The 27,839-nt window shown below is 47.3% G+C and overlaps 1 protein-coding gene and 1 pseudogene across 1 annotated transcript; one reads left to right on the top strand and one right to left on the bottom strand.

The window, feature by feature from the left end:
- Nucleotides 1-3,841: 3,841 nt before the first annotated feature.
- On the bottom strand, nt 3,842-5,487 carry LOC149351734 (zinc finger protein 711-like). Its single transcript, XM_089584132.1, has 2 exons — nt 5,310-5,487; nt 3,842-4,285 (listed from the first exon to the last, which is right to left on the bottom strand). Exons 1-2 carry the CDS (start codon nt 5,430-5,432, stop codon nt 3,842-3,844), a joined length of 567 nt encoding a protein of 188 aa, XP_089440258.1. The 5' UTR covers nt 5,433-5,487.
- Nucleotides 5,488-20,550: 15,063 nt separating this feature from the next.
- LOC149351733 (uncharacterized) lies at nt 20,551-22,577 on the top strand (annotated as a pseudogene).
- Nucleotides 22,578-27,839: the final 5,262 nt, after the last annotated feature.

The raw sequence follows: 27,839 nt of genomic DNA, 5'->3' as shown, positions 1-27,839 counted from the left end.
TTCTAAGCCGATGCGCACATCCAGAGATGTATCGTTCAGCATTTACTGCGCAAACTCGGGTCGAAGCCAAACAGCGCTCCTCATATAATCGTGCACCTCGATGCGATTCACAGGTTCGCCTTCAGGATAGCGATTTCAGCATGAGCGAGGACTTCTGCCCAGCTACTCGACAAGCTCGAAAGAAACTTCTTGAGTTCGCGAAATCACTCAAAACTAAGTACAAGCTACGTCACAATAAATTGCTTGCCAAAGACAAATGCTACTTTTATGACGCGCTTACCAACAACATACGCGAGATGCCACCCGCTAGCCGAACAGTTGATAACGAGGCCCCACCTACCATGGCAACACGTTCTGGCCGCACTTACTCGTCCAAAAGTTAGGAATGGGTGAGGGGAAGCGGATCAGTGTCGAAAGTTTCCGTGCTGTACACGAACATTCGCAGCCTTTACAATAAAAAGGACTATCTTAATGCTCTAATTAACGACTCTGAAGCAGACATAATTGTCCTAACCGAAACTTGGCTCTCTGAGAAAATATCATCAAATGAACTGTTCGACTGCAATAAACACTTCGTTACTTTTCGTTATGATCGAACTGATAGAATGGGTGGTGGAGTCCTAATTGCTATCAATGAAAGTTTTCAGTCTTTTCCTATATCTGTTGATTGTGACTTAGAAACAGTTTGGTGCTGTATAACTGTTGCTTTCAAAAAATTTGGTATTGGTGCCTGTTACCGCCCTCCCAGTTGCAGCACGGCGTTTTGTGAAGGTATCCGTGACTGTCTTAACCAAATCACTGTACAGTTTCCTGGTGCACCTATTTTTTTGCTTGGGGATTTTAACTTCCCAAGCATTGACTGGTCCAATCTTTGCGCTAGTTCTACTACCGCTGAAGCTTCTAACTTTGTCACTGTTTGTTCTGACTTCAGTTTATCTCAGCTTCTCAATCTACCAACACGTGTAACACCATCGTCATCTTCTTTGATTGATCTAATACTTACATCAGCTCCTGACATCAGTTCTGCAGTGTTACACGTACCAGGCTTCAGCGACCATGACATATTACACTTCTCGTTTTCAGTGCCATCTACGCGAGCAAAGCGACAAAAAAAAACGTATCCGAGATTACAACAAAGCCAACTTTGACGCTATTAATATGGAGCTCTCCTCATTTCTCGATGACATTTTACTAATCCACTCGAGGCTTTCGGTTTCTGAACTCTGGTCATCTTTTAAAACTAAACTTCTCCATCTGAGTGACAAGTATATTCCACTAAGAACGATCCATCACTCATCCAGTGCCCCCTGGTATAACACCTATCTAAAACGCTTATCCAATAAGAAAAAAAGGCTCTTTCGCCAAGCAAAAATGAGATGTAGCCCTAACCGATGGTCAATATACAATCAGGCAGCACAAAACTACATAAACGCTCTGAAAACAGCTAAATTCAATTTCTTTAACACCACACTTCCTTCCTTAATAAGTACGAATCCGAAACAATTTTTGAACATTGTAAAGAGCTCCAACGATCGAACAATCACCCTGGTTGACGAGTCTGGCAAACAGGTCCCTGAAAATTTATGTGCTGCCTTATTGAATAACATCTTTTCTTCAGCCACTCAATGCCCGCTTTTCCCTCATGCTCATTTTTCTCCAATGGACCCCATTGTTTTTGATCCCGCCGTAATCAGAATCATCATTAGTAAACTGAAACGATCATCGTCTTGTGGTGTCGATGGAATCACATCAAAACTCCTTCAGAACACTACTGAATACTGCTCTATTTTATTAAGCTTTATTTTTACCAAATCACTTAACGAGAGCTGTCTACCCAAAGACTGGAAAACAGGGAAAGTTGTTCCTATTTACAAATCTGGCCATTCACATAAACCGTCTAACTATCGCCCCATTTCCTTGACATCAGTACCGTGCAAAGTACTTGAGCACATAATCTTCACCAACCTCGTCAACGTTCTCGAATCAAACCAGTTTTTTCATCCCTCCCAGCATGGATTCCGTAAATTATACTCATGCGAAACACAGTTACTTATGTTCACCAATGATCTACATTCATTTTTAGACTCGGGGTTCATTACTGATTGTGCGTTTCTAGATTTTTCCAAGGCCTTTGATAAGATTAATCATCAACTTCTTATACTAAAACTCAGTCACCTTAACATCGATCCTGTAGTACTTGACTGGATAATTGCATTTCTTTCAAACCGCACCCAGTATGCCACAGCTAACGAGACTGACTCCCTTGAGGTACCCGTCCAATCAGGAGTGCCTCAGGGATCTGTCTTGGCTCCATTGCTTTTTCTTATTTATATTAATGACTTACCCAACTGCGTATCTAGCTCTATTTGTCCTTTCGCTGATGACTGTGTAATTTACCGTAAAATAACTAACGCTTCTGATGTGACTTTACTCCAGACTGACTTAAATAATATCGCTTCTTGGTGCTCCCTTTGGCAGATGAAACTGAATGCTGCAAAGTGCAAAACAATGCGAATTTCCCGCAGTCAATCATCCTGTCCAAGCTACTGTATTAATGATTCTCCACTCGACTCCGTTTCAACTTGTAAGTACCTTGGAGTACACATTGCGAATAACCTTTCCTGGAAGTTTCATATTAACTACACAACAGCCAAAGCCAATCGCATGCTTGGGTATTTGAAACGTAACTTTTCACTAGCTCCGTTGTAACTTAAAAAACGGCTATATACTACCTATGTACGACCCAATCTCGAGTACGCTTCATCCATATGGGACCCTGGCCATGTGTCACTGCATAAAACCTTGGAGAGCGTACAAAATCGCTCTGCTCGTTTTATTCTCAATAATTACCACCGCACAGCAAGCGTCACTAACATGAAACTAAGTCTAAATTTGCCCCCTCTCACTGTCCGTCGTAAGATTTCTCGTATTTGCCTCTTCCATAAAATTTATCATCATAACCATCAACTCAGGACACGCCTGATCACAGATGCTGCGCATGTTTCTGCCCGTGTAGATCACTGCTACAAAGTCGCCGTACCTCGCCACAACACCATGACATATGCACACTCATTTCTACCAAAAACATCCCGTGACTGGAACCATGTACCTGCTGACCTGGTCGCTATCACCGACAACCACCGATTTCGTACTTGCCTTACTAACATATTTTGAAGCCCTTTTTTACTTACTTTTTAAAACTTGCACTGGCGCTTATTATGATCTGTATGACTGTTCCTTCATTTTATTTTATTTTACTTTTATTTTTTACGTTGATGCTGTACTCTGCTGCATTCTGTTCAACCAAACTATTGCACATTTGTAACCGACCCGTGTGCTTCGAATACGTGCCGTTTTTGTTCTTTTTTCGTCGTTGTTGTTGTTGCCTTTATATTTTTTTTCTGTTTCCTTTTATTAACCAAATTGCATAGTGTCCCTTGTATTTCTGCCCCTCCCCTCTAATATGCTTTTGTAAGCCCTGAGGGTAAACTAAATAAAAAATAAAAAAGCGCAGTCTAAAAACCCGTCGATTCTCACACCGTGCAGACATCTGAATGCTGAGTTCATTCGGTCAATGACATCTCCCTAAAAGATAGGTAACCCGTGTTTTTCTTTGATTTTTTTTTTTTTTGCACGCAAACAGACAATTTTTCGTTCGTACGAGTCCGGAGATTTTTCGAGTGTTTACCTTCTGATGGCTCAACGTAAAACATGGGTGGCTGAAAAGCCGTGCCAAACCGACGGAGGCATTTTCTCAGAACGAAGCGCACTTTTTTTATTCAAACCACCGCCATTCGCTTCAAGCCCAGGCGTGGAGGGTACGGCTCCTGCCTTCGCTGGCCTACCGGCTGCTCCCAGAGCGCGGACCCATCGGCTGGCGGAGGTGCTCCCGCTGGCAGTGGTCATCTCGGTCGCTCTTGTGGGCGAAGAGCTTTCTGCAATAGCCGCACTGGAAACGACCGCCCGTGCGGTGGAGGCGCCTGTGGGCAATGGCGGAGGTGGCACTCGCGAACTCAGCACCGCACTTGAAGCACCGCCTCTCGCCGATGTGTTTTCCCAAGTGAAGGGCCATAATGGTCTCATTACGGCACTTTCGGTAGCACATCGGGCATGGCACTTTGGTGCCCCGGGGCTCGTCGCGATAGTCATGCTTGAAAATCTGGTGGGCTATGAGGCGGCTAGGGAGGTGGAAGTTTAATTCGCAGAGCCAGCAGATGTGTATGGTGTCCTCTCCGGCTGGCCGAATGTTCCGAAGGCGACGCCTCTGGTCCGACATGTGGCGCTGCTGCAGGGAGAAGAAAGCGGGTCGGTCACTTAGCGCACCCTTGTTCGTACACTTGTGCGCACCGAAGCTCGCCGAAATGTTCAACAAGAGCACCTGAACTAAAAATAGTGAAATACAATCAAGTGGCGGAACCGAAAGCGAAACTATTCACTCCTCTGAATATAGCCAGTAATAATAAAGCTCAAAAGAAAAATAAGAAACAGGCCTAGGCGAAACCTACGGAAAGTAAACATAGGTTACCACCAAAAGTTTTTAGATTAATCCTTACTTGAAAAACTTCGATATGCATTTTGGTCTTGAACGCAGAGACAGTTCAGCCGCTAAATTGCAATCTAGCCATGTGAGCAGTAATAGATGGCTGCTTTTGGTTTTGTGGGGGCTTAGCGTCCCAAAGCGACTCAGGCTATGAGTGACGCCGTAGTGGAGGGCACCAGAAATCTGGACCAGCTGGCGTTCTTTAACATGCACTGACGTCGCACAGTACACGGGCCTCTAATTTCGCCCGCATCGAAATTCGACTGCCACGGCCGGGATCGAACCCGCGTATTGCCGGTCAGCAGCCGAGCGCCATAACCACTGAGCCACCGCCACGGAAATCATGGATGGCATCGAAATAAATATTTATATATCGAGTAGTCATGGGCAGTGATGGGTATACGTCAATCCGCTATATGCAGTTGTTTTTACTTGGTCGCTATCTGTCCATGCGGCTCACACCTCATGATGGCCCGCAAATTATGCCGAACGTATGTGTTGTGGCAGGAAAATGAAGCAAGCGCGTGAGTGGGTTGAACACTGAGTTCACCTGCCCTTTTTTAACAGCTAAAGCCAGTCTTGCCTATGCTTAAACAGCTACAATCCTTGATTCGTGTGGAGTGACTTAACGCAGCTGGCACTCACGATGTAGCAGGCCAGACAGATTCCGAACTTCGCCGTCTCTAGTTAACCACCCGCTGAGCGACCACGAGGGACCACCGCGTCCACTGAGGTAGCCGATGGTTGTCGGAAGAAAGTCGGGGCTTACCACTTCGGGTGGCACGTCCGAGTCGTAGTCTTCTTCATTGGCGCGCCTTCGCCTGGCTTCCATCTCGGCCAGGGACGGAAACCTGATGGTCAGCAGCGAGGCGACGGTCAGCACCCGGTCCATGGCTCCGCTCTGAGGCGATCGAAGGAAACCGAGGAAGCGGAGGTGCAACCGACGGATCACAACGGTCAGTCGAGCTGGCGCGGCGGTTGGTCGGCGGGCAGCGACCCGCGAGCGATGTGACGTAACTCACGAGCGATGCAAAGGAAGAAGAAACGCCACGAAGGCGAAGAGAAAGCGACAGTGCTAAAATAAGTGGGCGCAAAATATTCATTGTATTCGCTTTTTCTCGTTGATATCCGCAGTCCGTTATTAATACATCGTGAAATCAAAGGATTCGTTGGAGATGAGTTTAAACGTTAATACTGTTTAAACTTTAGAGTATCGCTGTGACTTTGGACTGCTGCTTTTGCTGCATCGGCATCTGTAAAACCTGTAGACGCGTGGGAATTGCCCTGCCGAAGAGCTTATACACCTCCGACTTTTGTGGTAAACCTCACGACCTATAGCAAATACTCCCTGTAATTAGATATTCGTTGACATTCAAGAAACGCCAAGCTGCACGAACGGGTTCTTTGACGAAGAAAACAGATTACGCCCGCAGCTGCATCCTAGCTGTGCCGTTGTGCATGGACAAACAGCGTTTTTTTTCCATCAGAGCGCATCAACCTTACGTGAAAGACATGAAGGTAAGTGCAAGGAAAGAGAAAAAAATAATGCTACAGCAAGGACTGTTGGATAAGCAACGGAGCCGTGCAGATACAACAAAGCTCATTTAAGTGGAAAAGTAAGGGCTGGTGAGCTGCGCAAAAACTGTTGCTGAGTGAAAATGTTGCGCTTTCAAACACGCCCTCGCACATTTTCAGTCAAACATGTCGATCTCATTTCCAAACATGTAGCTGTTTCCAGTTTCAGTCTGATTTATTGCACAGTTTTTCGGTTGTCTGCAGGGGCGTAGCCAGGGGGGGGGGGGGGGGGGGGGGTGCTTATGGGGCTTCAACCGCCCCCCCCCCCCCCCCCCCCCCCCCGAAATTTTCTCGAACTGTCACCGACCGCAGCATGGCTCAAGTACATATCGCGACTTCTGCTATCATACTTTTCTTCTTGCCTGGATGGTCTGTCTTTCCGTGTGTAAGGTTTACAAACTGTGATTGCGCAATATGTTTATTTGCCTTGCTTTACGCATTATATAGGGTGACTTTTGCTTAGATACGTAGATTTAATGGAGGCATACGTGTATTTGAATATCTTGTTGCGAGGTTTTATGTCACTGTTTCCAGTGACACTTCTCTGTGCTTTATCAAGTTTTATATTCGCATTTCTAATATTACATTTTATCTTCGCACTTGCAATGCATATTTTGCAGAACGCCTCGTTTATTCATGTGCTCTCGGTTGCGACTAAAATTTCGGTGCAATTACTCGCATACATGACCGGTGACAGCTGCTGCTGTGCAGTACACTGAAACGAAGCACAGTGTCATTGAGATTTTTCTTTGGCCGTTGCATACGTACAAAAATGTAAAGGTTCTTGAACGACAAAGATTCATTAAAATATTTGTCCTCTACTTGCTCATTTCCTGACCTTTACGTGTTTCATATCAGCGGCACGCACTGCTTTGCAGGTTTCGGACTGATAGCAATGAAATGGAAGCATTGGCATCAGTTATGCCTGCAATGGTTTTTAAGACTACGAATGCATTTTTTTTATTTTAAAAACTGCATATTTCACTTTTCTAGACAGTGCTTAGCGTTATCTAGTACACAATGGCATTGTCAACATGGCAATGCAGTCATTATTCTTGCGTTTGATCCCTCCACAAATTCTACGAGGAGGCCGCGCTGCAACATGAGCCCCCCCCCCCCCCCCCCCCTCGAACAAAATTTCTGGCTACGCCACTGGTCTGTCTGTAAAACGGAAGGTAATTCGATGCATGAGTTTGCTCGTTCGTAGTTCGAGGATGAGGTGATATCCGCCTCCGGGTACCCCAGTCAGAACTTACGGACTTCTTTCGGGTTGCCTATTCTAAAATTCTCTTATTGTAAAATCCGCCACACCACCGCAAACAAATTTCATCGATTCGAAAAACGCATCTGAGGCAGTGGTCCTGTCCTTAGCCTCTCACATAGCCACTTCCCTCTCACCACCTTCTGTATAACGTGGCCTCGAAAGGAAGGAGAGTTCGTGAAGGTGGAACTTGTGTTTGATCATCCAGGAAAGACCCCCCCCGCCTGAAAAAAATAAACAATGGGCCCAACTGTGCATGCCATTTGGCTTCAATTGAAACCAGTTGGACCCAATAGGTCAGCCAATAGGGCCAATGAATCCGATTGGGTAGTCCATTTGGTTTCCTCAGTTCAAGTAGGGCATACCAATGGGTTCTGCACTTCTAATTGAATTACTCAACTGGCTCGTGACATTCCAATTGCTTTCGACACTCCCAGTCGGAATGCCCACTTGGAACCATCTGATACCAATTGAAGGTCCCAATTGGACCCAGAAGGCCAAATGGAGTGTACATTGCCCAATGGAGTGTACATGCCCTCCAAGGGCCATGAAGGAACCTGAAATAAATAAATAAATAAATAAATAAATAAATAAATAATTTGCTTTCAACTGGAAACTATAAGTGGAAGTTCATGGTGTCCTATATATATATATATATATATATATATATATATATATATATATATATATATATATAGATGCGCGGCGCGAACAGAACCGATGCGAACAGAACCGATGCGCGGCGCGAGGCGAGAAGAAGACGATCGGCAGCTGAAGCAGCAGAACCGACGCTCTGTCTCGTTCACCTCTAGCCAATGAACGTGCCTCTCCTCCCGCCATCGACTGCGCCTCCTTGTCATTGGACGATATGCCCAACGAGCAGTCCAAGGACCCTTGGATCACTTCTCTTGTACGTTATCTTTCAGACCGTTCTGTCGTGCCGGTACCGCGCGCAATCCGCCGTCAGGCTGCCCACTTCACTGTTTATGATGGGATTTTGTACCGCCGAAATTACCTCTCTGATGGGCGCAAATGGCTCCTAGTGATCCCTGGACATTTACGCTCAGAAATATGCGCAGCCTTTCATAGCGACCCGCAAGCTGGTCACGGCGGTGCTTTTAAGACCTACAACCGGCTTCGTCTCCGCTATTACTGGCGCGGCATGTATAACTACGTACGAAAATTCGTCCGTTCCTGCCCCGATTGCCAGCGCCGCAAGCTCGCTCATCACCATTCGACCGGCCCTAGGCAGCCTTTGTCTTGCCCATCCAGGCCATTTGACCGAGTTGGCATTGACCTGTATGGACCACTTCCCTACACTGCTGCAGGAAACCGCTGGGTCATCGTCGCTGTAGACCACCTGACACGGTACGCCGAAACAGCCGCCCTCCCAGCTGCTACGGCGCGGGATGTTGCAGCCTTCCTCTTGCACCATTTCATACTTCGGCACGGAGCCCCGCGTGAACTGTTGAGCGACCGTGGGCGGGTGTTTCTGTCAGACGTAGTTTCATCTCTTCTGCAGCAATGCAACATTACTCGCCGCACCACTACTGCCTATCATCCCCAGACGAACGGCTTGACAGAACGTTTCAATCGAACATTAGGTGACATGTTGTGAATGTACGTCGCGGCAGACCATTCTAACTGGGACGTCGTCCTCCCCTTCGTCACATATGCCTACAACACCGCTACGCAGAGCACTACTGGTTTCTCACCATTCTTCCTTCTATACGGCCGTGAACCATCCTCGCCGCTCGACACTATTCTTCCGTACCATCCTGATTCGTCGGAATCCACAACCGTGTCTGAAGCATCCAGACACGCTGAAGAGTGCCGCCAGCTCGCCCGGTCATTCACGTCTGACGACCAAGGGCGCCAGAAATACCGTTTCGACCTCTCCCATGGCACAGACACTTTTCAGCCCCAATCCCTTGTTTGGCTCCGTGTGCCTTCTGCTGCCCCAGGTCTCTCTACCAAGTTGCTGCCAAAATACCACGGACCCTACCGTGTGCTTGAGCGCACTTCTCCCGTCACTTACATCGTTGAGCCCGTGACGCCATCACCCGATCTCCGACGACGTGGGCGCGAGACCGTTCACGTTTCGCGTTTGAAGCCGTATTACGACCCCTGCGTCCTGTTGACTCCCTAAATCGCCAGGATGGCTCTTTTTCCCCCGGGGGCCAATGTAAAGAGGAAGACGCTTAGCATACGGAGCAACAGAACCGATGCGCGGCGCGAGGCGAGAAGAAGACGATCGGCAGCTGAAGCAGCAGAACCGACGCGCGGCAAAAGCATCAACTGTTCCGGGACCGGACCTGCCCTTGCCCGCTCTAACCGGCCTTAACAACCAGTCATCTCTTGCCAATAAAGGCCGCTACAATATATATATATATATATATATATATATATATAATACAGAACTTTGAAATAATTAACAGCTTGCAAAAGAGATTGTAGCTGCTTAATCTTCTAAATTGTTTTCATCATTTCCACCATCAGCGCGGGCAGTCTTCAATAAGATAACCTCGCTTAACCGCCAACCGCCAATGGCCCCAGCGAGAAGGCCTCCCGATTGAGGTGTATAAGTGAGTGCAAAAGTGTGTTTTGCATATATCTGTTGAGAACTTATGTTGGTATAGAGTGCGACTTTAGTTTTCCTGTGTGATGCAGCCTTTTTGGCCCCGTTTGATTTTCATAAAAACAAGTAATATAATTTCCATTCCCTTGTATAAATGCTAGCAGAGGTCTCGCACCAGTCACAGAAGAAAAGCCAAATAGTTCCAAATGGTATACTATTTTTTTTTTTTTTTTTTGCTGGCCAGTTCAAACCACTTGAGTCGAATAGGTATGCCATCTGAGTTCAATTGGTGGGCCATTTGGTCTGGTTGAGTGGCCAGTTATTTCTAATTGGAAGCGCCAGTTGTGCTTGATTGGTCCAGCCGATTATGTTGCGAAAACAGAACTGGTTTTCGACCAAATGGTTTCAATTAGAAATTTTCTGATTGGAGCAATTGTATTTTTTTTTTACTGGGATGTCACTAAAACGCGAGAATGACTTTCCGCACTTGTCACAAGGCATGCACAGAGAATGTGCTTTGGTCTCGTCGCACTGCAGATGATGCATGCAAAGTTATCTGCCACTGCATACATTAAGCGAGTCGGTTGAAGCCTATCCATAGTTATGGGCGTATCTACAGGCGGGGCTAAACCCTCACTGTCACTAGGAAGGTGTAAATTCGTGTACCTGAAGACCATGTTTCACAACGTATCATGTTTTGAAAGGAAAAAACAGAATAGAGACGCAGCAATCATGTTATTCTTACTGATTTTTCGCTCTAATAAATAAAAATGTGAATACATTTATTCACATTTTTTTTATTTAGTCATTTACAGAGTCGGAATGGGCATCATTGTAGGGGGAAAAAAGAAATATCATGCAATAGAAAGCAGCGTAAAAACGCAATTTTATGAGTAAAAACAATAAGACATTCAACGACATATTCGCACAAAAAAGTGAATATAAAGGGTACAAAAACAGAGAAAAATATTTACAATGCATTTACACAGATACGGATATTATTGCTACAGCTGTATCAGCATTTAGATGAAGCACACAAGACAGAAGGTTACATGGCAGCTAATTAACCAAAAACATTGCTAAAGCATCGTCAGAACAGGACGGCAGTGCGTAGACAATCTCTTCCGGTAAGTTGTTGGACGATTTTAGGAAAATGAAATGCATAAATATATTTATTCGACACAGGCATTCTCGATCTTTTAGGGAGTGGTCAACTCTGGCTGGCCTGTAGGTAGGTTCAAGTGTATGGATTTCCTTCCTTGAACTCGTTGCACCTGTAAACAGATTGTGGAATAGTTTTAACCGTGCATAATAGAACGTCAGTTGAAAGTCAGCGCTGGTTGTGTCTACTTTATATTTTGTCCTGTTTTTCCCGCTGTTGCATATTGGAATTTCAAAAACTTGCCCAAATTTTCGTTACTTTTATAGCATTATCATTTGTGAAATGTCTTTAACTCCGCGAACCAACTAGCTTTGATCACTCGCCGTACTATAGTGCCCGTCATTATTATGTTCTGTGTGCATTCTAAGTTGCTCTTTCCGACACTGTTTTGTTACCTCCCGATTCTTGACCAAATCTCATACAACAACAGTAGCAGCGAAAGGAATTTGAAGTCTTGCCCACCTCAGGTGTGGAGAGGCCGTTGGTTGCAATTACAAATTTCACTACAATCGCTTGTTCCAGGTGACCCCGCAATATTACTCGTTTCTACGGAGATGGCTGTACCTGGCATACTCGTAAAGAATGCCTGATCTCTGACAACTCAGACAATTCCATACTTCATCTCACGAGCTGTTTGCAGCGCTGTGAAAATAGAGTTCTCTCGTCCAGTAAGGACCAAGCAAGGCAACAAATAGTTCCTCAGATATTTGTGCAGTGTTGTGACTAGTCTCCATGCGATTATTGCAATGACTAAAAAAGATAGTTCGGGATGGTGTCTTTCAAGTACAGCGAGCGTTTAATTCGTTGAGTAAATTAGCAGACAAAGTCCGCATAAACACAGCAATGCGGAGTGCTGCTGAAAAGTGGTGCGCCACCATTCGTGCGCTAGCCGAATCGGCCGAGCCTCCGATTTTCTTCCCAGAAATGGAGGCAGCAGTAGTGGGGTAAGGGGAAGAGGATAACGTTTCGTTTCGCGCGGTGTTCTGATTGGCTCATATCGCCGCAGCCTTCACAGCGCTGCAACCAGCTTGTGAGAGGGGGTATACAAGTGAGGAGTGGAGAGTAACATGGGCTAAGGTTGACTGGGGAGAGGATGTGCTTAGAGGGGATGAAGGGAAAAGAGGGTGAGGCGAAGCACAGCAGAGGGCTAAGCGTAGCCAAAGCTACGGCTGTGGGAAGTACGCAGTTACGCACAGGTGCCCCGAGGTGCTGTCGTCGTCTTCGGGTGGTGCGCACGCTCAACCGCGATCTCGTTACCACCCCAAGCAAAGTTACTAGAACTGAAGCAGTTTCGCAGCTTCCCATCCTGGCCAGCAGCGGAAAGGGGCCCCAGTGGAGGTCACGAGAACTAACAACGCTGCAGTCGAGTCTTGCTTCCGGTCGAGCGCTGTCGTCTGCTACTCCCATAGCAAAACACAGGAACGAGAGGCCGAGTAACCGTGCTCGCGGAGCATTTCCTTTTTTAAGTTTTTCGTTTAGCTCAACTCTGCTCGACCGGGAAGAGAAGTGTCTAAATCGTGAGTGTTCTCTGTCAGCTCTGGCTGTGATCCTAAAGTCCGTTTTCATTGCTTATCATTCAGGGCCAAAGAGGTGTTCTTTGAGCTGCTTGAAACCGGTTAATATATCTGCGGTGGTTGTACTGGAGTGCCCAAAAGAAATTTCATTGCGAATTGCATATATATATATATATATATATATATATATATATATATATATATATATATATATATATATATATATATATATATATATATATATATATATATATGTATAAGGTGGAACTGATAAGTTCAACCACGAAAGAATTGCACGGAGGAGCTAATTGAGCTCTAACGGTAAACGGTTGCTGTATACTGCCTGGTAATGCACGCTGTGACCACCCTGAAAATTTCAAAGGTGCAGACAGCTGCAGTTCGTGTAATTGGAATGTGTGCATGAGAGAACTGCCGCTATCACTACTTTAGAGATGGTGCCAATTTATACCGTCATGTTCTTCTTCGAGCTCCCTCGTACTTCTCAATATATAATTTGCGCCCACCCACGGCGCCCACGCTCTTCCTCCAGCGCCGACAAAATCCTTCCGACCTCAGAGCTGACCTGAACAAAGCCCTCCATGCACTCCCTGGCCCCGTCCACACTCACCGGGCGGTATGTTCCTGACCATGCTGCAGTCACAAAAAATGAGCTCACTTATCAGCTAGCCAGCGATTTGCCATTCAGGCACCTGTGATCCTCTGGTCGAGCACTTAACACGAGACGAGGCGCTGGCCTTCAGATGGACTATTTTTAAACAATACCGACAGCTCAAAATTGAACACCCCAACGTCTACCGCGGCAGCATACACTTCTCAGCGTTGACCAAGCCCAATACTTTGTAGAATTGAAACATTCTCAATATCCTCTGTGCCGCTTTTTTATCCGATTACGTTCTGACAACCCCCCCCCCCCCCCCCCCCCCCCCCCCCCATTTCCGAACTGCTCTCTTCACTATGACAATCCAGTTTCTACACCTCTCCTCTCGCGCTGTCCACTCCCTCCGTCTTGTTCCCTCCACTCCTCTTCCGGAATGCCTCACCGTCGTTTGCGCAGCAGGATTAATTGCTCGCGCTGGTCAAGCAAGCTCAGGATATACTGTATTGCCCTCACTGTTCCCTATATCTGCGGAAGGAGGGCGGGACATCTGCGGAGAACAATAAGCACGATTTTCTCTCCCACTGTTCTATTTTGCAAATGTAATTTAAAAATTAAAAAGAAACAGCTTAAGAGTTTGAGAAAGACTTTTAAGGGGTATGAACTTGTATCGAGAAGTTTCTGCCAAAGATCACAGCTCCCCAAGCCTCCGCTTCTGCCTTCGTTCAGAAGTTAGACTCCATGGCATGCGCCTGTGGACAAGGTGTAGCTACATTTTCAGTGATGTAAAGAAACCGCTCAGCAGTTATAACACTTCAAACGAAACAAGAAATCCACACAAGTAGGCGAAACGAAAAACCAATAAACCAGCACTGATACATCTATCTTGAGGCAGTAGTCATACACACCCCTGCTATGCGCTAATCACTGGAAATATTTGTATGGGCTAGGACGCACCCACTGCGCATCTTTATGTTCCCCCATGTACGAGGAAAAGGCATGATGCCCGCATTGATGTGAATGCTGACGCCAAATGCAAGTTTACCTACTCATCATTAATCGATGTTCCATGAAGGTTTTCCTGACCATCAGACCGTAATGTGTGCAGGTGTTTCATCGTTTCCCGGTAACGCCGAAGCGTGCCCGAGCTGTACTCCTGCTTTTGCCACAATTATCCTCAGGTCGCGACTTGCCTTTCAAAGCGTTGGAGGGGAAAGCGTTGGCACCGGTATAGCTTGATTAAAAGCGTCGTCGACTAGTCACGCTACTTACGACGCCACGAGGAATGCGCCGGTAGTGCTTGCGCAGATGGTCAGTTCCATCAGCCGTGTAGTACGTATCTTGCGATACTCGCTACAATCTGTAAGTGGTGCTACGTTATTACTAATATATAACGTTTCTCAGAGATCATTCCCAAGGAACTTAAAGTTCTTAGAGGCAGAAACTGCGTCCACAGTCACCAAGTGCTTTCACGAAGATTGCTGTACATGGCACGCTCCTCGAACAATGTTACTCCCCTTCCCAGTACGCTGCCACGCAATGCTTGCCATCTCCTGCACGTGGATGATATCCTCCAGGCACGGCGGCGAGAAGAGACGCTCGCGAAGGCGTCCCCGTCTGGTGACGTGATCCCAAGGGGAAAGTCCATGCCGGACTCGGAGAGGGCGCTCTCACGCCACGTCGAGGGAAACCGGAATGGTACAGCGACAGCGAGCGCCATTTCATCCTGTCGAAGGACGGAGAGCAGATTTTTTCTTCGTTTGCTTCCTGTCACGTGCCTTTGCACCAGAAGTAAGTTGCAGGCCAGTCACATTTTTCTCTATCCGGCTTTTCCAATCTTGTATTAGTTTATTTATTTGGAACATACTGCCGACGCCTTTCGAGGCTGTTGCAGGATTTGGTTACACACGATTGTTCCAGACATGTCAAAAAAAAAAGCATCGACAAATAGGAAGTTCACACAATAGAAATACCAACATGGGAAGATCGGTAGTCAGCTGGGGAAAAACACATGTTGTAATATTATGTAATACAATATCCGTATGGAAAATAAGACTTCTCAAAAAGTGGTACATGCAATGGCAGTACGTAATGGTTCAAATAAACAATTATCACAGCTTCGAAAGAAGACTGGTCAGAGATTCAGAACTAACAACATTCCCGCGTAATGTATTCCACTTACTGATCACTTGAGGGGAATATGAATAACGAATGGTGTCAGTATGAAATTTATACTCAGCTAAATGCTGTGAATGTGTTGTTCTGGTATTTCTCCCCGTAAACGATTCACTCTCCCCACTCACGCTGGCAGTTGCCTGAACAATTATTCTGAAGTATAGTAAGCTGTACGTGATCCACTACCAAAATCTTTCAATAGCCTAACGGTTGGAATAACAAATACTTAAAAATTATAGCTGCGTACATCCACTTCCGCTACCACAGGCATCGTGGTCCTCGAGCGCGCCCTGATAGCACGAACAACCCCAGTGGTTCAAGAAAAATATTAGTCAACGTCAGAGCTGTTAGAGTGCGAAGCCCGATATGAATGCGAGCATCCGTCGCACTTAGACATCGTTCCTGCTGTCATGTGCTAGTGTACAAAGGCTGAGCCGTTGTCTTCAATAGACGGCTAACACCACACAATCTCTTGTCCTTCACCTCTCGCCGACGTCACCATTTTACCAGTCAGCGCCATCTTGAACTTGTTCATTGGAAATAAGTTTTTATTTCATGTCGTTTCCCTAGATAAACATTAAAAAGCGAAGTGCGCCGACGCTATTCAGTTATAAATCGAGCGAGAACGTCACTGTTCCGCAACGCTTTGTGGCTGTTCTCGTTACACACTGTTCCCAATTTGCCGCCGCGGTGGCTCAGTCATTATGACGCTCGCCTGCCGACCCAAACGACGCGGGTTCGATCCCGGCCACGACGGTCGAATTTTGATGGAGGCGAAACAATTTTGATCGAGGGCCGTGTACTGTGCGATGTCAGCGCACGTTAAAGAACCCCAGGTGGCCGAAATTTCCGGACCCCTTCACTACGGCGTCCCTCATAGCCTCAGTAACTTTGGGACGGTAAATACCCATAAACCATAAACCAAACGATAAACCTGTTCCCATTTTATTGTTCTCACCTTCAAAAACAACGAAGTTGTTGTTGTTGTTGTTGCCTTGGTGGCATGGCACATACCCACAACGAAGTTACCACAGCTCGTAGATGCTGTATATGTCGTTATATCCTTTTTTTCTTCTACATCAGGCCTCCTAGATAGCAAAAACCTCACACATGATGAAGGAATGACTCGGTAAAGTCCCAAACTCACAGTATAAAACAATACATTATCTTTCAAAGAAATGTTTATGCATCTGTCGCGCACAAAAACTTGGGTTCCTCGATCCATGCACACTAGAGCAGCTCAACGTGCTGTCAACCCAAAATTCTAAAAAAAAACTAACATTTAGTCCAACTGCTAGGCGTTTGATCAGCGCTAGCTGGTTCAGAAAATGATTGAAGGAATGATAACCTTATGTATAACTACTTGCGTGATGGTTGCTGTGATGGTGACAGTGGATTCCATAATGGTTGACTATCAAATTAATAATTTGTATACGCTGTCAATTCAGTCACAGCGTATATTGGCTCAGTTCATGTTCCGTTTCTCTAATTTTGATTATGCATGCGTTGTGGTCAGGGAATGCGTGCATGTGGGCGTAAGCGCCTGCTGAAGTCCAGATCTATGCAGATTTTTCATGCTCTCGAATGCGTTGGATTCGTGCTGTGAGCGAGGTCCTCTGATCGCAAGTTGACGACTAACTGCTAGTGCTTCCTGACGCCGACGCTGAAGTCGCCCGCAAGGATGACTGGCGAAAAGCAATCGAAACATGGGAGAGGGAGGCGAGGGGGTGATGAATTACCGGCTATTTTTTCTGAGAGGCATTTCGAGGCGTTAGGCGGGGGCTTGTTACGACCGCGCGACCCATCTGATGATGTGAAAGCTAGCACAAGGTGCGGGCTGCATTTACATGTGGGTTTGTGACTGCGGTCGGAGAAGCGCGCCCCGCTAAACGGCGACAAAGCAGAGCTAGGCACAAGTACCCTCTCGGCGGACGGGCGTGAAACAGGGGCAGATAAGGTCTAACAGCCAGTACGTCAAGAATTTGACATTATGAGTTTTAGTAATGGTCGATGTACTCACCGTCGGACGTTTTTTCGGGCGAGTTGGTTCATTTTCGCGAAAGGTTAGTAACTGCGCAACGAAACCAGGACAGGAGGTAAAGAAACGAACACGGCACCACGGACGCAGCATTCCTTTATTTACCTCTTGTCCTCGTCCTCTTTCGCAGTTTGTGACATTGTGACTCTTTGTCGCACTGCGAGATTATGAACTCGTACTTCGCGTCTTCCGTAAAGATGCGAGACCCAAATGCTGTGCTTGTGTCCCACATTCACTTCGAACTTTCGTGTTGCCCGTTAATTTTCCACCACGTTCCTGCATTGTTAATGGCAGTGCTTATATAAATGTAAAACAGGAGGATTTGAATGGTTTTGTCTCTCTATAGAAGACACTCAGAACACCTCCTGTTTCTTCATCTCACATTCCTGAAAGCCCCGTCAAAGAAATAGAAACCACAACATCCACAGTTGCCAACCTTTTACTCCATGCCACCAGTTCAAAACTACATCGTGACTGCCACCGCATGGCGTTATGCTCTACACAGTGGTCGGAAAGCGCGGACGCCTTATACGTCGCTGCCGGGAGTGCTCCACGCGGACATGTTCATCGCGGTCACTCTTATGGACGAAGAGTACACCACAGAAGCCGCATTAAAAATTGCCGCCAGTGCGGTGGAAGGTCTTGTGTGCTGTTGCAGCTGCCGCACTGGCGAACTCTGCGCCGCACTCTGAGCATAGGCGCTCCCCGAGGTGAGTACCAATGTGGAGAGCCATGGTACTCTGGCTCCTCCAGCGATGCGGACACATGCGGCACAAGGCATCGTTCGAAAGAATGTTTTCGGCACCGTGCCTAAACACGGCATGGGCCAGCAGTCTACTTTTAAGGTTGAACCTTCGTTGGCATTTGCGGCATTGATGAAGAGATGGCTCCCCCTCCACAAAGATTCGTTGTCCTGCACGGAGAAGAAATATGGTTGATTAGTCGTACGGTCTGCAGGGTTGCTTTTATTCGTGGCCACTCAATGCCGCCTGCCGCAGTTCACACAGGTACTATAGTCGGATACAACTCAAGAACGATGCGGCAGATGCCCCTCAAATGAGGCCCTCCAGCCAATGGCGTCCACCGTTTTCCGTGACGCTGCGGTTCATCCGATTTAGCCCTGGCGAATCTTCTTTCAGCTGACACCCCCTGCGATGTCACTCTAGCAGGACGACTGGTGTTAATCTTGACCTCATGACAATCGGTCGACGCCATTGGCTGAATGGTCTGCTTTGAGAGGCAAACCTGCCGCTTCATTCCTGAGTTGTATGTGACTATAGGTTGCAGGTCCCTTTCACGACTTTAAGCGTACCAGCCCTTTTTCCCTCGTAAAGTGGCACGACGATCGACTGTGGCAGGTGTCAGGTTATGACGCAGTGACGGAATGATCTTTGCCGTACTCGCGGCAACAACCATTACCATCACTGCGTCATGACCTGGGACCTCTTATACTCGATCGTCGTGCCACTTTAATGAATACACAGTGGATTCGAACTATTCCAAGCTTTTTTTCTTGAAATATACTGTTTTCTCCTTAAAACCGGCTCCCAGGACCCAGTAACTGTGCAGTTACCGGACACCACTTTCCGATGTTGTCTTTATAATAAATCGATACTTAAGCCTTCGCATAACTTCTTCAAGCAAAGTGTTCGGAAACCTGCCTCCGGCATCTGCTCTGCGCATATCCAGGCGTGAAAAGGCCCAGAAGAACGGTCCTCCCTCGAGGCCATACGAGGCAACCGCTGTAGCCTATGCCCTTTTTAATACGTAAATCTGATCCAGAACCTGCACGCCAGGTGTACTAACGTATTTTTTCCAGCTCAGCGCACCACTACTGCGGCGTCCACACTCGCGGCAACGCTTTTGCGGCAGCACATGACAGGTCGCCTGGCTAATATTCCAGGAACGAGCATTCCCGAATAACAATAGAGACCATCCATTTCTTTAAATCATGCCTTTCTTTCCATGGATTATACACTGCATGCATGTCCGCGCAGGTTGGAGAAGAGGTTATTCGTTTTGCGTCCAGGTGAACATGCTAGATTAGGAAGATGCCGAAGGAGCAGACGAAGAAGAGAGCCTCGACAGAATGAAGGGACTTCGCAAGGGCAGTCGTTGGGGGCACTCTTCTGCAGAAAGTTGCACCCACTGTTCTGAGCGTCTATGTGCAGTTTTTCCCGCTTTTACATCGGCAGCGCGGACACCCATGATGAAGTCTCTTCAAAACACTAAGGTTAACCGTGCAAAGGATGTCGTACATCAAAGCGCCGAAGTAGGACTCTTGATGAAATGTCTATTCAATAAGTATGTTGTAAAGCTTAAGCAAAGCACGCTGCTGGGCTAGTTGGTGGTGCATAATTACAAAAACATGGAAGGTGAAAAAAAAGATGACAAAGGACGACAAACAAGGATAAACGCCTGGAAACATCCAATCCTTTTTTTGCGCTAAGTTCTCCTAGACACTCTAAAGGACTAGCCAGTAGCCACCCATCGGAATACTGCTTCCAGCCGTTGTATAGAACATAGGTGAATACAATTCACGAGGCTTGTCGAGTCCGCAATACAGTTTCTTTCTTTGTGAACTACAGAACGAGCCGCGGCTTGTGCATAGCCTCTACACAGACTACGTGAAAAAAAAAAGAGAACAAAACGCAATCACAGTTCGAGAAGCGCAATTGTTGATATAATGAATGCAGCCCATAATTCCGCACTCGGAAAGTGAACCCGGCCTCATCAGAAGTGAGCCTGTGCAACAAGGGTAGGCCATTAATAATTATTAACGAGAAGCTTTTAGCGAAAAACATCAAGACGCGCTTGCAGGGCCCTTAGAAATATTAGATAGCCTGCCGTCCGCGCGGAGCATACCTTCAGAACCACTTGGCTGCGCCTTGGGTGAATGCGCAGGGGGCACGGCACGCATTCGGAACGGTGTGCCTGCAGCGGTGGTCGTGCTATGCCTGCTGTGGCTACGCAATTGTTGCGCGCTGCTTCTTCGTCGCGATCCCGGAACACTGGTGTTTTTTGTCAAATCCGTAAATGTTGACTTGTGTGTGCGTTGGTGTGTGTGTTCTTATAGATGTGTGATCGCGTCATGTCAACACAACGTGACAAGTGCGACAGCACGTGTTTCGTGTCGGGATGCAAGAGCGGCTACTCTTCCTGCAAGGTGATATGTTCTCTGTTCAGGACACCAAAGAATGCAGAGAAGAGACAACATCAAGCGTGGCGACAGAGTGCTCGACGAGGCTAGTGTCGTTTGCGAGCGACACTTCGAACCCTGCTTTATTGAGCGAAGTTTTAAGACTGTGATTCAGGGTAAGGTAGTTGAAATTCCCCGGGATGCGCCGCAACTCGCGAAGGATGCTGTTCCCACGCTGTTTCTTCACGCCCCAAAGTATATCTCGAAACCCCTGACTCGGAAGAGGAAGGAAAGAAACTTCTGCGAGCAGAAACAGTCGCCGGGAGTAAGATTACCACCTGAGAAAAAAAAAAAGCGCATCGATCCTGAAGCACCAGTGGAGGTGGTTGAAGAACCTATCGGCGGTTGATCGGGTGAACTGATTCAGCTCCGGGAATGCAGAGAGCTGGAACCACCACCACCTTGGACGAATATTGACCTTTCGGATGCTCAGCAAGTAACATTCGCACAGTGCCACTCAAAGGGGGACGGCTCTCAGGACGCGTTATACGTAAGTCTACGAGTTCTGCTCCGTCGCAGTGATTCAGATGTCACTGCCATGAAGGCTACTGTGTATATTCGAGGAAAAAAATTGAAGGAGCGATACGTCATGTCCATAGAAGAGGCAATAAATCTTCAGAACATTGCGAAACTCAGCTTGTGCGCTGGCTGCCGATTGAAGCCCATCAGGAAATCCTTTACATCTTCAAATGCAGCATACATAGCTTGCAAATGCTTGCGAAATTTAACTCAAAACACCGTGTCAAGGAGGAAGAAATCAAGTGTGCCGTGTGTAAAGAAGACGAAGACTTCAAAATCTCGGAGAGTGCGTCGAATGAAGTATAACGCGGCAAAGCTGCTAAAAGCTCTAGATTCAATGAAAAATGAAAATGGACTGCTTTCAAGACCAGAGTTTGAAAGAAGGGTTAGTGGCCTTCCTCCTAAGAGCAGCTGGCTGTAAGAACTTGTTTTGAGGCAGCCAAACGCAAGTCAGCGAAAGGGATGGCATATTCTAATGAGTGACTATTTGAATGTATTCTGATGCGAATGAATAGACCTAATCTGTATGAACATACACGACGACACAACACCCTGGCTCTTCCATGTCGAACATGCTTACAAAAGTGGATGCACATCTTCAAGACTGGATTTGGTTTTAACCCAAATATGTTTATGCTTTATCCGAGAAGTATAAACATATGGATGAGTTCTCACGCAAAGGAAGCATCGTTTTTGATGAAATTAAAATCTCAGCCGCTGCGGTGGCTCATTGGCTATGGTGCTCGGCGGCTGACCCGAAAGACGCGGGTTCGATCCCGGCGCGCCGGCTAGAATTTTTTTTAAGGAGAAATTCTAGAGGCCCGTGTACTGTGCGATGTCAGTGCACGTTAAAGAACCCCAGGTGGTCGAAATTTCCGGAGCCCTCCACTACGGCGTCTCTCATAGCCTTAGTCGCTTTGGGACGTTAAACCCCAATAAACTAAACGAAACTGAAATTAAAATCTCGGAGCACCTTGATGTGAAACCAACTGGCAAGTTGTTTTTAAGCAAGCTTTAAATGAAATATGTGGCGACTCTGTTTTTGTGTACTGTACTTTACTTGTAATTCTACAGGTGAGCTAGAAGGATTCGTTGATCTTGCTCAGTTCCCCCCTGATTCCCAAAAGGACCAACTCTCTGACCATCGCATGATAGTCCTGTTCCAGCCTTCCCAGGGTAATTTATTTTTCTGACATATTGGTTGGGTTGGTCGCTTTACTGGTAAAGCACTGTGCTTGTGGAAAAAGTGAATCTGCTGTGTTATCTTTCTAGGCAAGTGGACACAAATCCTTGGGATTTTATCACGTGGCAATTTCAAGGCGGATACCTTAGCAAAGATCATCACTGAGGCGACAATTCTTTGCGAGAGGACTGGATTCTTCATTGACTATGTCACGTAGGATGAAGCAAGCTGGAATATATCAATGTGGAAGCCTTTTGGCATTCTATGTAACTTCTGTACTGAATATAATTGCAAATTTTTGTCTTAAGGTTATTCGGGCGGTTATGGTTGTTCAAAGCATTCACTTAAAGCGTTGCCTCATTGCCTTGCAGGTGCGGGCACAGGCACACGGTGCAAGGCGCCACAGCCTGCAAGCTCTACGCGTCATCTGCACTTTCTGTCAGATTTTCCCCATCTGGTGCATTTGTAGGCAAAGGTTTTGCCACACCTGAGGTTCGGGTGCACGTTTAACCGATCCGAGAAGCTTGGAAAATGGACAGCCAGAGTGTTTCGCTTAAACCCGTGCCAAAGGTCACCAGCACGCACCTGAATCCTAATTCATTTGAGAAAATGAGAGTCGCTCCAGCATTCCAGCTATTTAGTGGTGGTGTAATTGAGGTCTTTTTATTCATCGCACCCAGTTAGGGCGCTGTTATCGCTTCGTGGAAGCAAGTGAATCTTTTGTAAAAAGAATGAATAAGCTAATCAGGACAATGACTGCATGTGTGCCAAAAGCAGCGTTATAGCCGCAGTCACCGAACTTTACATTTCTAAAAGAGTTCCTGGAACACCTAGCCGAGCGGGAAGATGACGCAAAGGCCACAGTCGGTGGGTTTGAGCTCCAGCACAGCAGAGGGACTCCGTGGTTCAATCGAGAGCACACTTAGTTTTGTTGCATATCTCGGCGCACTTGATTTTAAGTATCTGACGGCAAACTTTAGCCAAGACAGGCTTGAAAGCGTATTTAGTATCGTTCGGCAGTCGTCAGGAACTAATGACCATCTTAATGCTGCTCAGTTTTTGGTTACTGTTAATGCTCTCGCGTTTTAATATCTTGCCAAACCACCCCCATCGTGAAACTGCACCGGAAGTGGTCACTTCATTAGTTTCGATACCCAAGGAAGAGCCATGCAGTGAGAATATCTTAGCTATTCTCGATAGTCTTACTGATACAGGAGCTCCCAATGATGCAGAAATTGAATTGGTCTCTTGAGCTGCACGTACAAGTATTCCGTCTGACCACAGTGCTTGTGTGAGAGAGAAAAGCTGCGAGATACTGATTTGTTACATCTCGGACTACATAGCTAGAAAAGCACTGAAAAAAGCCAGTGCATACACTGTGCATCAGCTTTGACGGCTGAAAAAGCAGCGGCTACAGAAAATGGTCAAGCTGCAGCTGTCACTGCAATCTTTGTTAATGGTGACTTAATGTATCCCCCTGGCCCCTTGAAGAAAATTATCATCGTCCTTGAAGACAGCCTCACGACTTATTTTAGTCTGAATAAGTTGCACGAGGAGAGCATTATTAATCTCGCTGATTTTTTACACATGTACATTTTCTGTCGCTGCCCTGCGTGAAAAGTGGACGTGAAATTGCTAACGGCATTATCATATTCTATATTCTTCTTCGGCTATGCTTCTACGCGAATTCAATCAACGTTGAGAGGGCTTCCAAGAAGGAGCAGCTGAAGCTGTTAGAGATGTGGTGATGCCAGTGGGTGGTGCCAGCAGATTTGGGCAGCTTGACACCGAGTGCAGAGTCATTGTTTAACAACCGTTTTTGTTTGGTTGCATGCATTAGTGATCCTTGTCCTTCGGTATATTTTCCCTGACAGCAGGTGGGATCTACAGTGAATGCGCTAATAATGCTATTTTACCAAGCGCGGAATGCAAAGAAACTACATGGAATGCATTTTGTGTTCTTTACGTCGGTAACTCGGTCGCCTAAGTAGTAAGGAATGCGTGTCCGCAGTTTGCCTCAATCACGTTGTGATTTATGGGGTTCAGGTTCTCACCTTGCGTGCTTTAATTCTGCGTGCATCTAGAAGTTTCCAGGGTTCAATCTGTATTCTAACTTCATTCAAACCGCGTAGAAGTTGAGATATTAATAGCACCAATGAAAATGCCGCTGTCAGTAGCGCTCTGTTGCACACGCACGGTCGTCGGGTGAAGTATTGTATAGGGTAAGGTTCTTGATGCAAGGGCATTTTTATTTATTTAAATTCCTCAGAAAACGGTAGTACAAAACTACACTGCAGCAGTATTCCGGGAGGAGAATAGGGCACAAGAATAAGCGGGTTCTTTTCGCCATCGGCTCGGGAGTACGCGCACAAAATTTGTTCCCAAGAAAAAAAAACGTTTGCGTCGCTACGACGATAACTGAAGTGGGCATTAATATACCACGACTCATCTAAAATTAGATTTAAAAAAAGTGCACTCGCATGCGCAAGGCATGCGCTAACGCTCAGCGAATTCGTTTCGCTAAGCAAAAAATTACCGAAGACACTCTGGAAATTCTAAAGTGTGCTGGCGAAAGCCTCGCCTGTTCTGCCTCTCTTGCTTACGCATCAGGTGACATGTTCAGTCGGCGCATACACATTCGCTCGTTGTTCTTCTGACGTTTGGTGTTTGGGGAATCGGGCGTCCGCTGCCGCTTCCCCGAAACGCTTGGCGCGGAATCACTAGGCCGCTTCGGAGCTATGCGTCTCACTTACTCGGCTGCAACGCGACGTCTGGCGAAGCAGCGGCGGTGCAGCTGCCACCGCCGACGCGCGAGCTCTCGTTCTACCGCTACTGTGTGACGTCATGGTTGCTGTGCACAGCTGCGCCCACCACCGGCGCGCCGGTTGCTGAGGAGGAAAGGAGGTTGCGCCGCTGCGCTGAGGAGAGGCCACAGTTGGCACGATTCTTGCGCACGGACGGACACCGCGAGTATGAGCCATAAAAGGCTTTCGCCTTAAAACGCGCGCGTCTACTGCAGACACCTTGGGTGGCATGGCACACCGTTTGCTCGACCGCCCCTGCGGCGATCATTCAGCAGCAGCCTCCGCCGCCGCCGGCGTACGCTATACTAGCAAGTATCTCTAGGTAACCTACGCTTGGTCATCGTGCGGTTGAATACGGTCAGCCGTCAGGGCAACGCGCGCTGCAACCTTATCAAGCGTGCAGAGTGATTCTCGTTGATCAGTCATACGCTGAATCGGAATAAGTATGATAGATATCTCAAGTATCTATACACTGAAAAGGGTCAACTGCTTGTGGGGGTGAAACATCGGCACCGCTATCGGCCGCGGCTGAAATGCGATGAAGGGGCGCCCTGGCTCAGCTCGAAGCTCGTGCCCGGCGCGCGAGCACAGAGCGAGGTGGTCTGCCAAGACGTTTCATTCAAAGCGCGTCTTCCGCTTTTCCTGATGGTAGTATCAACAGGGACGCGAGACCATGAAACAAAGGTGGTTGTATTGGTAAAACACCGACATGTTACCGGAGAACAAGCACAGATGCGCCTTGAACAGCAGGTCTTGGCCAACCAGCTCGCTCTGTGCGCGTGCAGCAAGCGCGAGCTTCGAGCTGAGCCAGGGCGCCGCTTCGTCGTCTTTCAGCAGCGGCCGGTCGTGGAAGCGATGTTGCTACTACACATAATTAGTTTTTTTTTTGCTGCTTTCCTCTCTATCTGTGTTATATATACTTAATGATCATCCGTTAATTACGCCGAATTCCGCACGCGCCATGACAGGAGAATGGAGCGTGTATACATGAATGGGTTGAACACTGCATTCATCTTCCCTTACTTGAGCGAGATTCGTCCATGCTGAAACTGCAGTCTTCCCTTCGTGCGGAGTGATTGCAAAGAACTAGTCCTATCGTACGAACGGGCGCGGTTAGTTTGAAACTTTGTTTTCCGAAGCTAAACACACGCTTAGCGACCGAATGGGACCTTCACGTTCTGATGGCTGCTGATGGCTGGCGAGAGAGAGAGCCGGGACTTACCTTTTCTGGGGAGACATCCCAGTCGAAATTGTCGCGGGCCTCCTTGTGCGTGGCTGCAGCCTCGGCCCAAGAAGGCTGCTCGTCGATGGAAACCGCGGCGGTACTACGCTGGTCCATGTCTGTCTTTTGTCCTCTCTGGCGATGAGGGCACAACTCGGAGCTTTGCAGTGGTCAGCGAGATTGGTGGGGAGGACTAATGGCGGCACGTGAACGGCACGAGCGAAAGACGCCGGCGGTGCGCGGCACGTGGACGGTACGGTGCAGCTCGCGGAAGATTTTTAAAAACGAATGAGAAATGCCACATGAGCGAAGTGGAAGTGAAGGCGCCCGAGCGAACGTGCGCAAAATGTCCCATAATCGTCAATTTTGCTTGGTTAACAAGCGTTTATTAATACTTGCTGTGGGCTAGGTAGTGCATATTTAAGTAAAAAGACACAGCGGATGCGAGTGAATATAAGGCGAAGAATCAAGAGGGAGAGGAGCAACCACACATCACTGTAGGGTTCGCCATTTTCCGCATTATTGTAAAGCCTGCGGTGAAAAAGACGACAGCATGTGGAAAGCGAGGCTGCAAGAAACTATAAGATCTTAAACAGGCGTAAGTACAAGATAGCTCGTGAACTGGTCGAGACATTCTATATCAAAGGAAACGAGTAGTCAGTGTAGAAACATGATATTGTAGCGTGCAACGCCAAAAAAGAACACCAGCGCAGAGACGGAAAACCTGCGGCGGTCCCTCAGTGGTCTATCGGCGGTCCCTCAATGATGACGTTTTTTTTGTTTTTTTTTATCTGGATAGGGTCTTAGCGCGAGCGAAACAAGGACTTACCGACGAGAACAAACTTCCACTTTGCTCCAATAATAACAACCGTTTATTAGCACGCGGAACACCGGCTCTGCGCTGGAGGTTTGACAGGTGAACAGGTTTAGAATACCGTATACCTTCCAGCTAGCACTTATAGCGTAATTTCTGGAAAGACAAAGGCGAGGTCTTGGCTGGAGACGGTGGTCATGCTGCAGCCTCGCCGAGGTCTATGAAACCAGTTCCCGCACAGGATGCTTGCCAAGTCCTGTGCACTGTGGCGAACGAGGTGGTGGTCTTCCGCACGTCTGGCATTGGCACACTCCTCGCCGCTTTCGCTGCAGGTGCGCTGACAAAATGGCCTGCAGGATGCATGACCATCGCGTTCAGTGGCATGCAGCGTTGCCCACAGTGTGGACACAGCAGCATTGTGGCCCAGCCGCCTGTGGTGGTGGCGGTGGTGACGATGGCGGCCCGCGAAACAATCCTGAGTCCTGCACGAGGGAAAGATCTGTTATATATTTTTTCTTTCTTCTTGAGTCGTGCGTTTGCGCTGTCTCCTCCCTTACACTTGCGAAACACTTTCAGATCAGCCGAAATAAGCAAACGGTACCTCAGAGACCCGAAAGATACGGGTTCGATCCCGGCCGC

This window comes from Amblyomma mixtum, chromosome 3 (genome assembly GCF_055824585.1).
Source record: "Amblyomma mixtum isolate Tamu chromosome 3, ASM5582458v1, whole genome shotgun sequence".
Taxonomy (NCBI): Eukaryota; Metazoa; Arthropoda; class Arachnida; order Ixodida; family Ixodidae; genus Amblyomma; species Amblyomma mixtum.
Note: the sequence above shows the minus strand (reverse complement) of the source record. Positions and strands in the feature narration are given on the sequence as shown.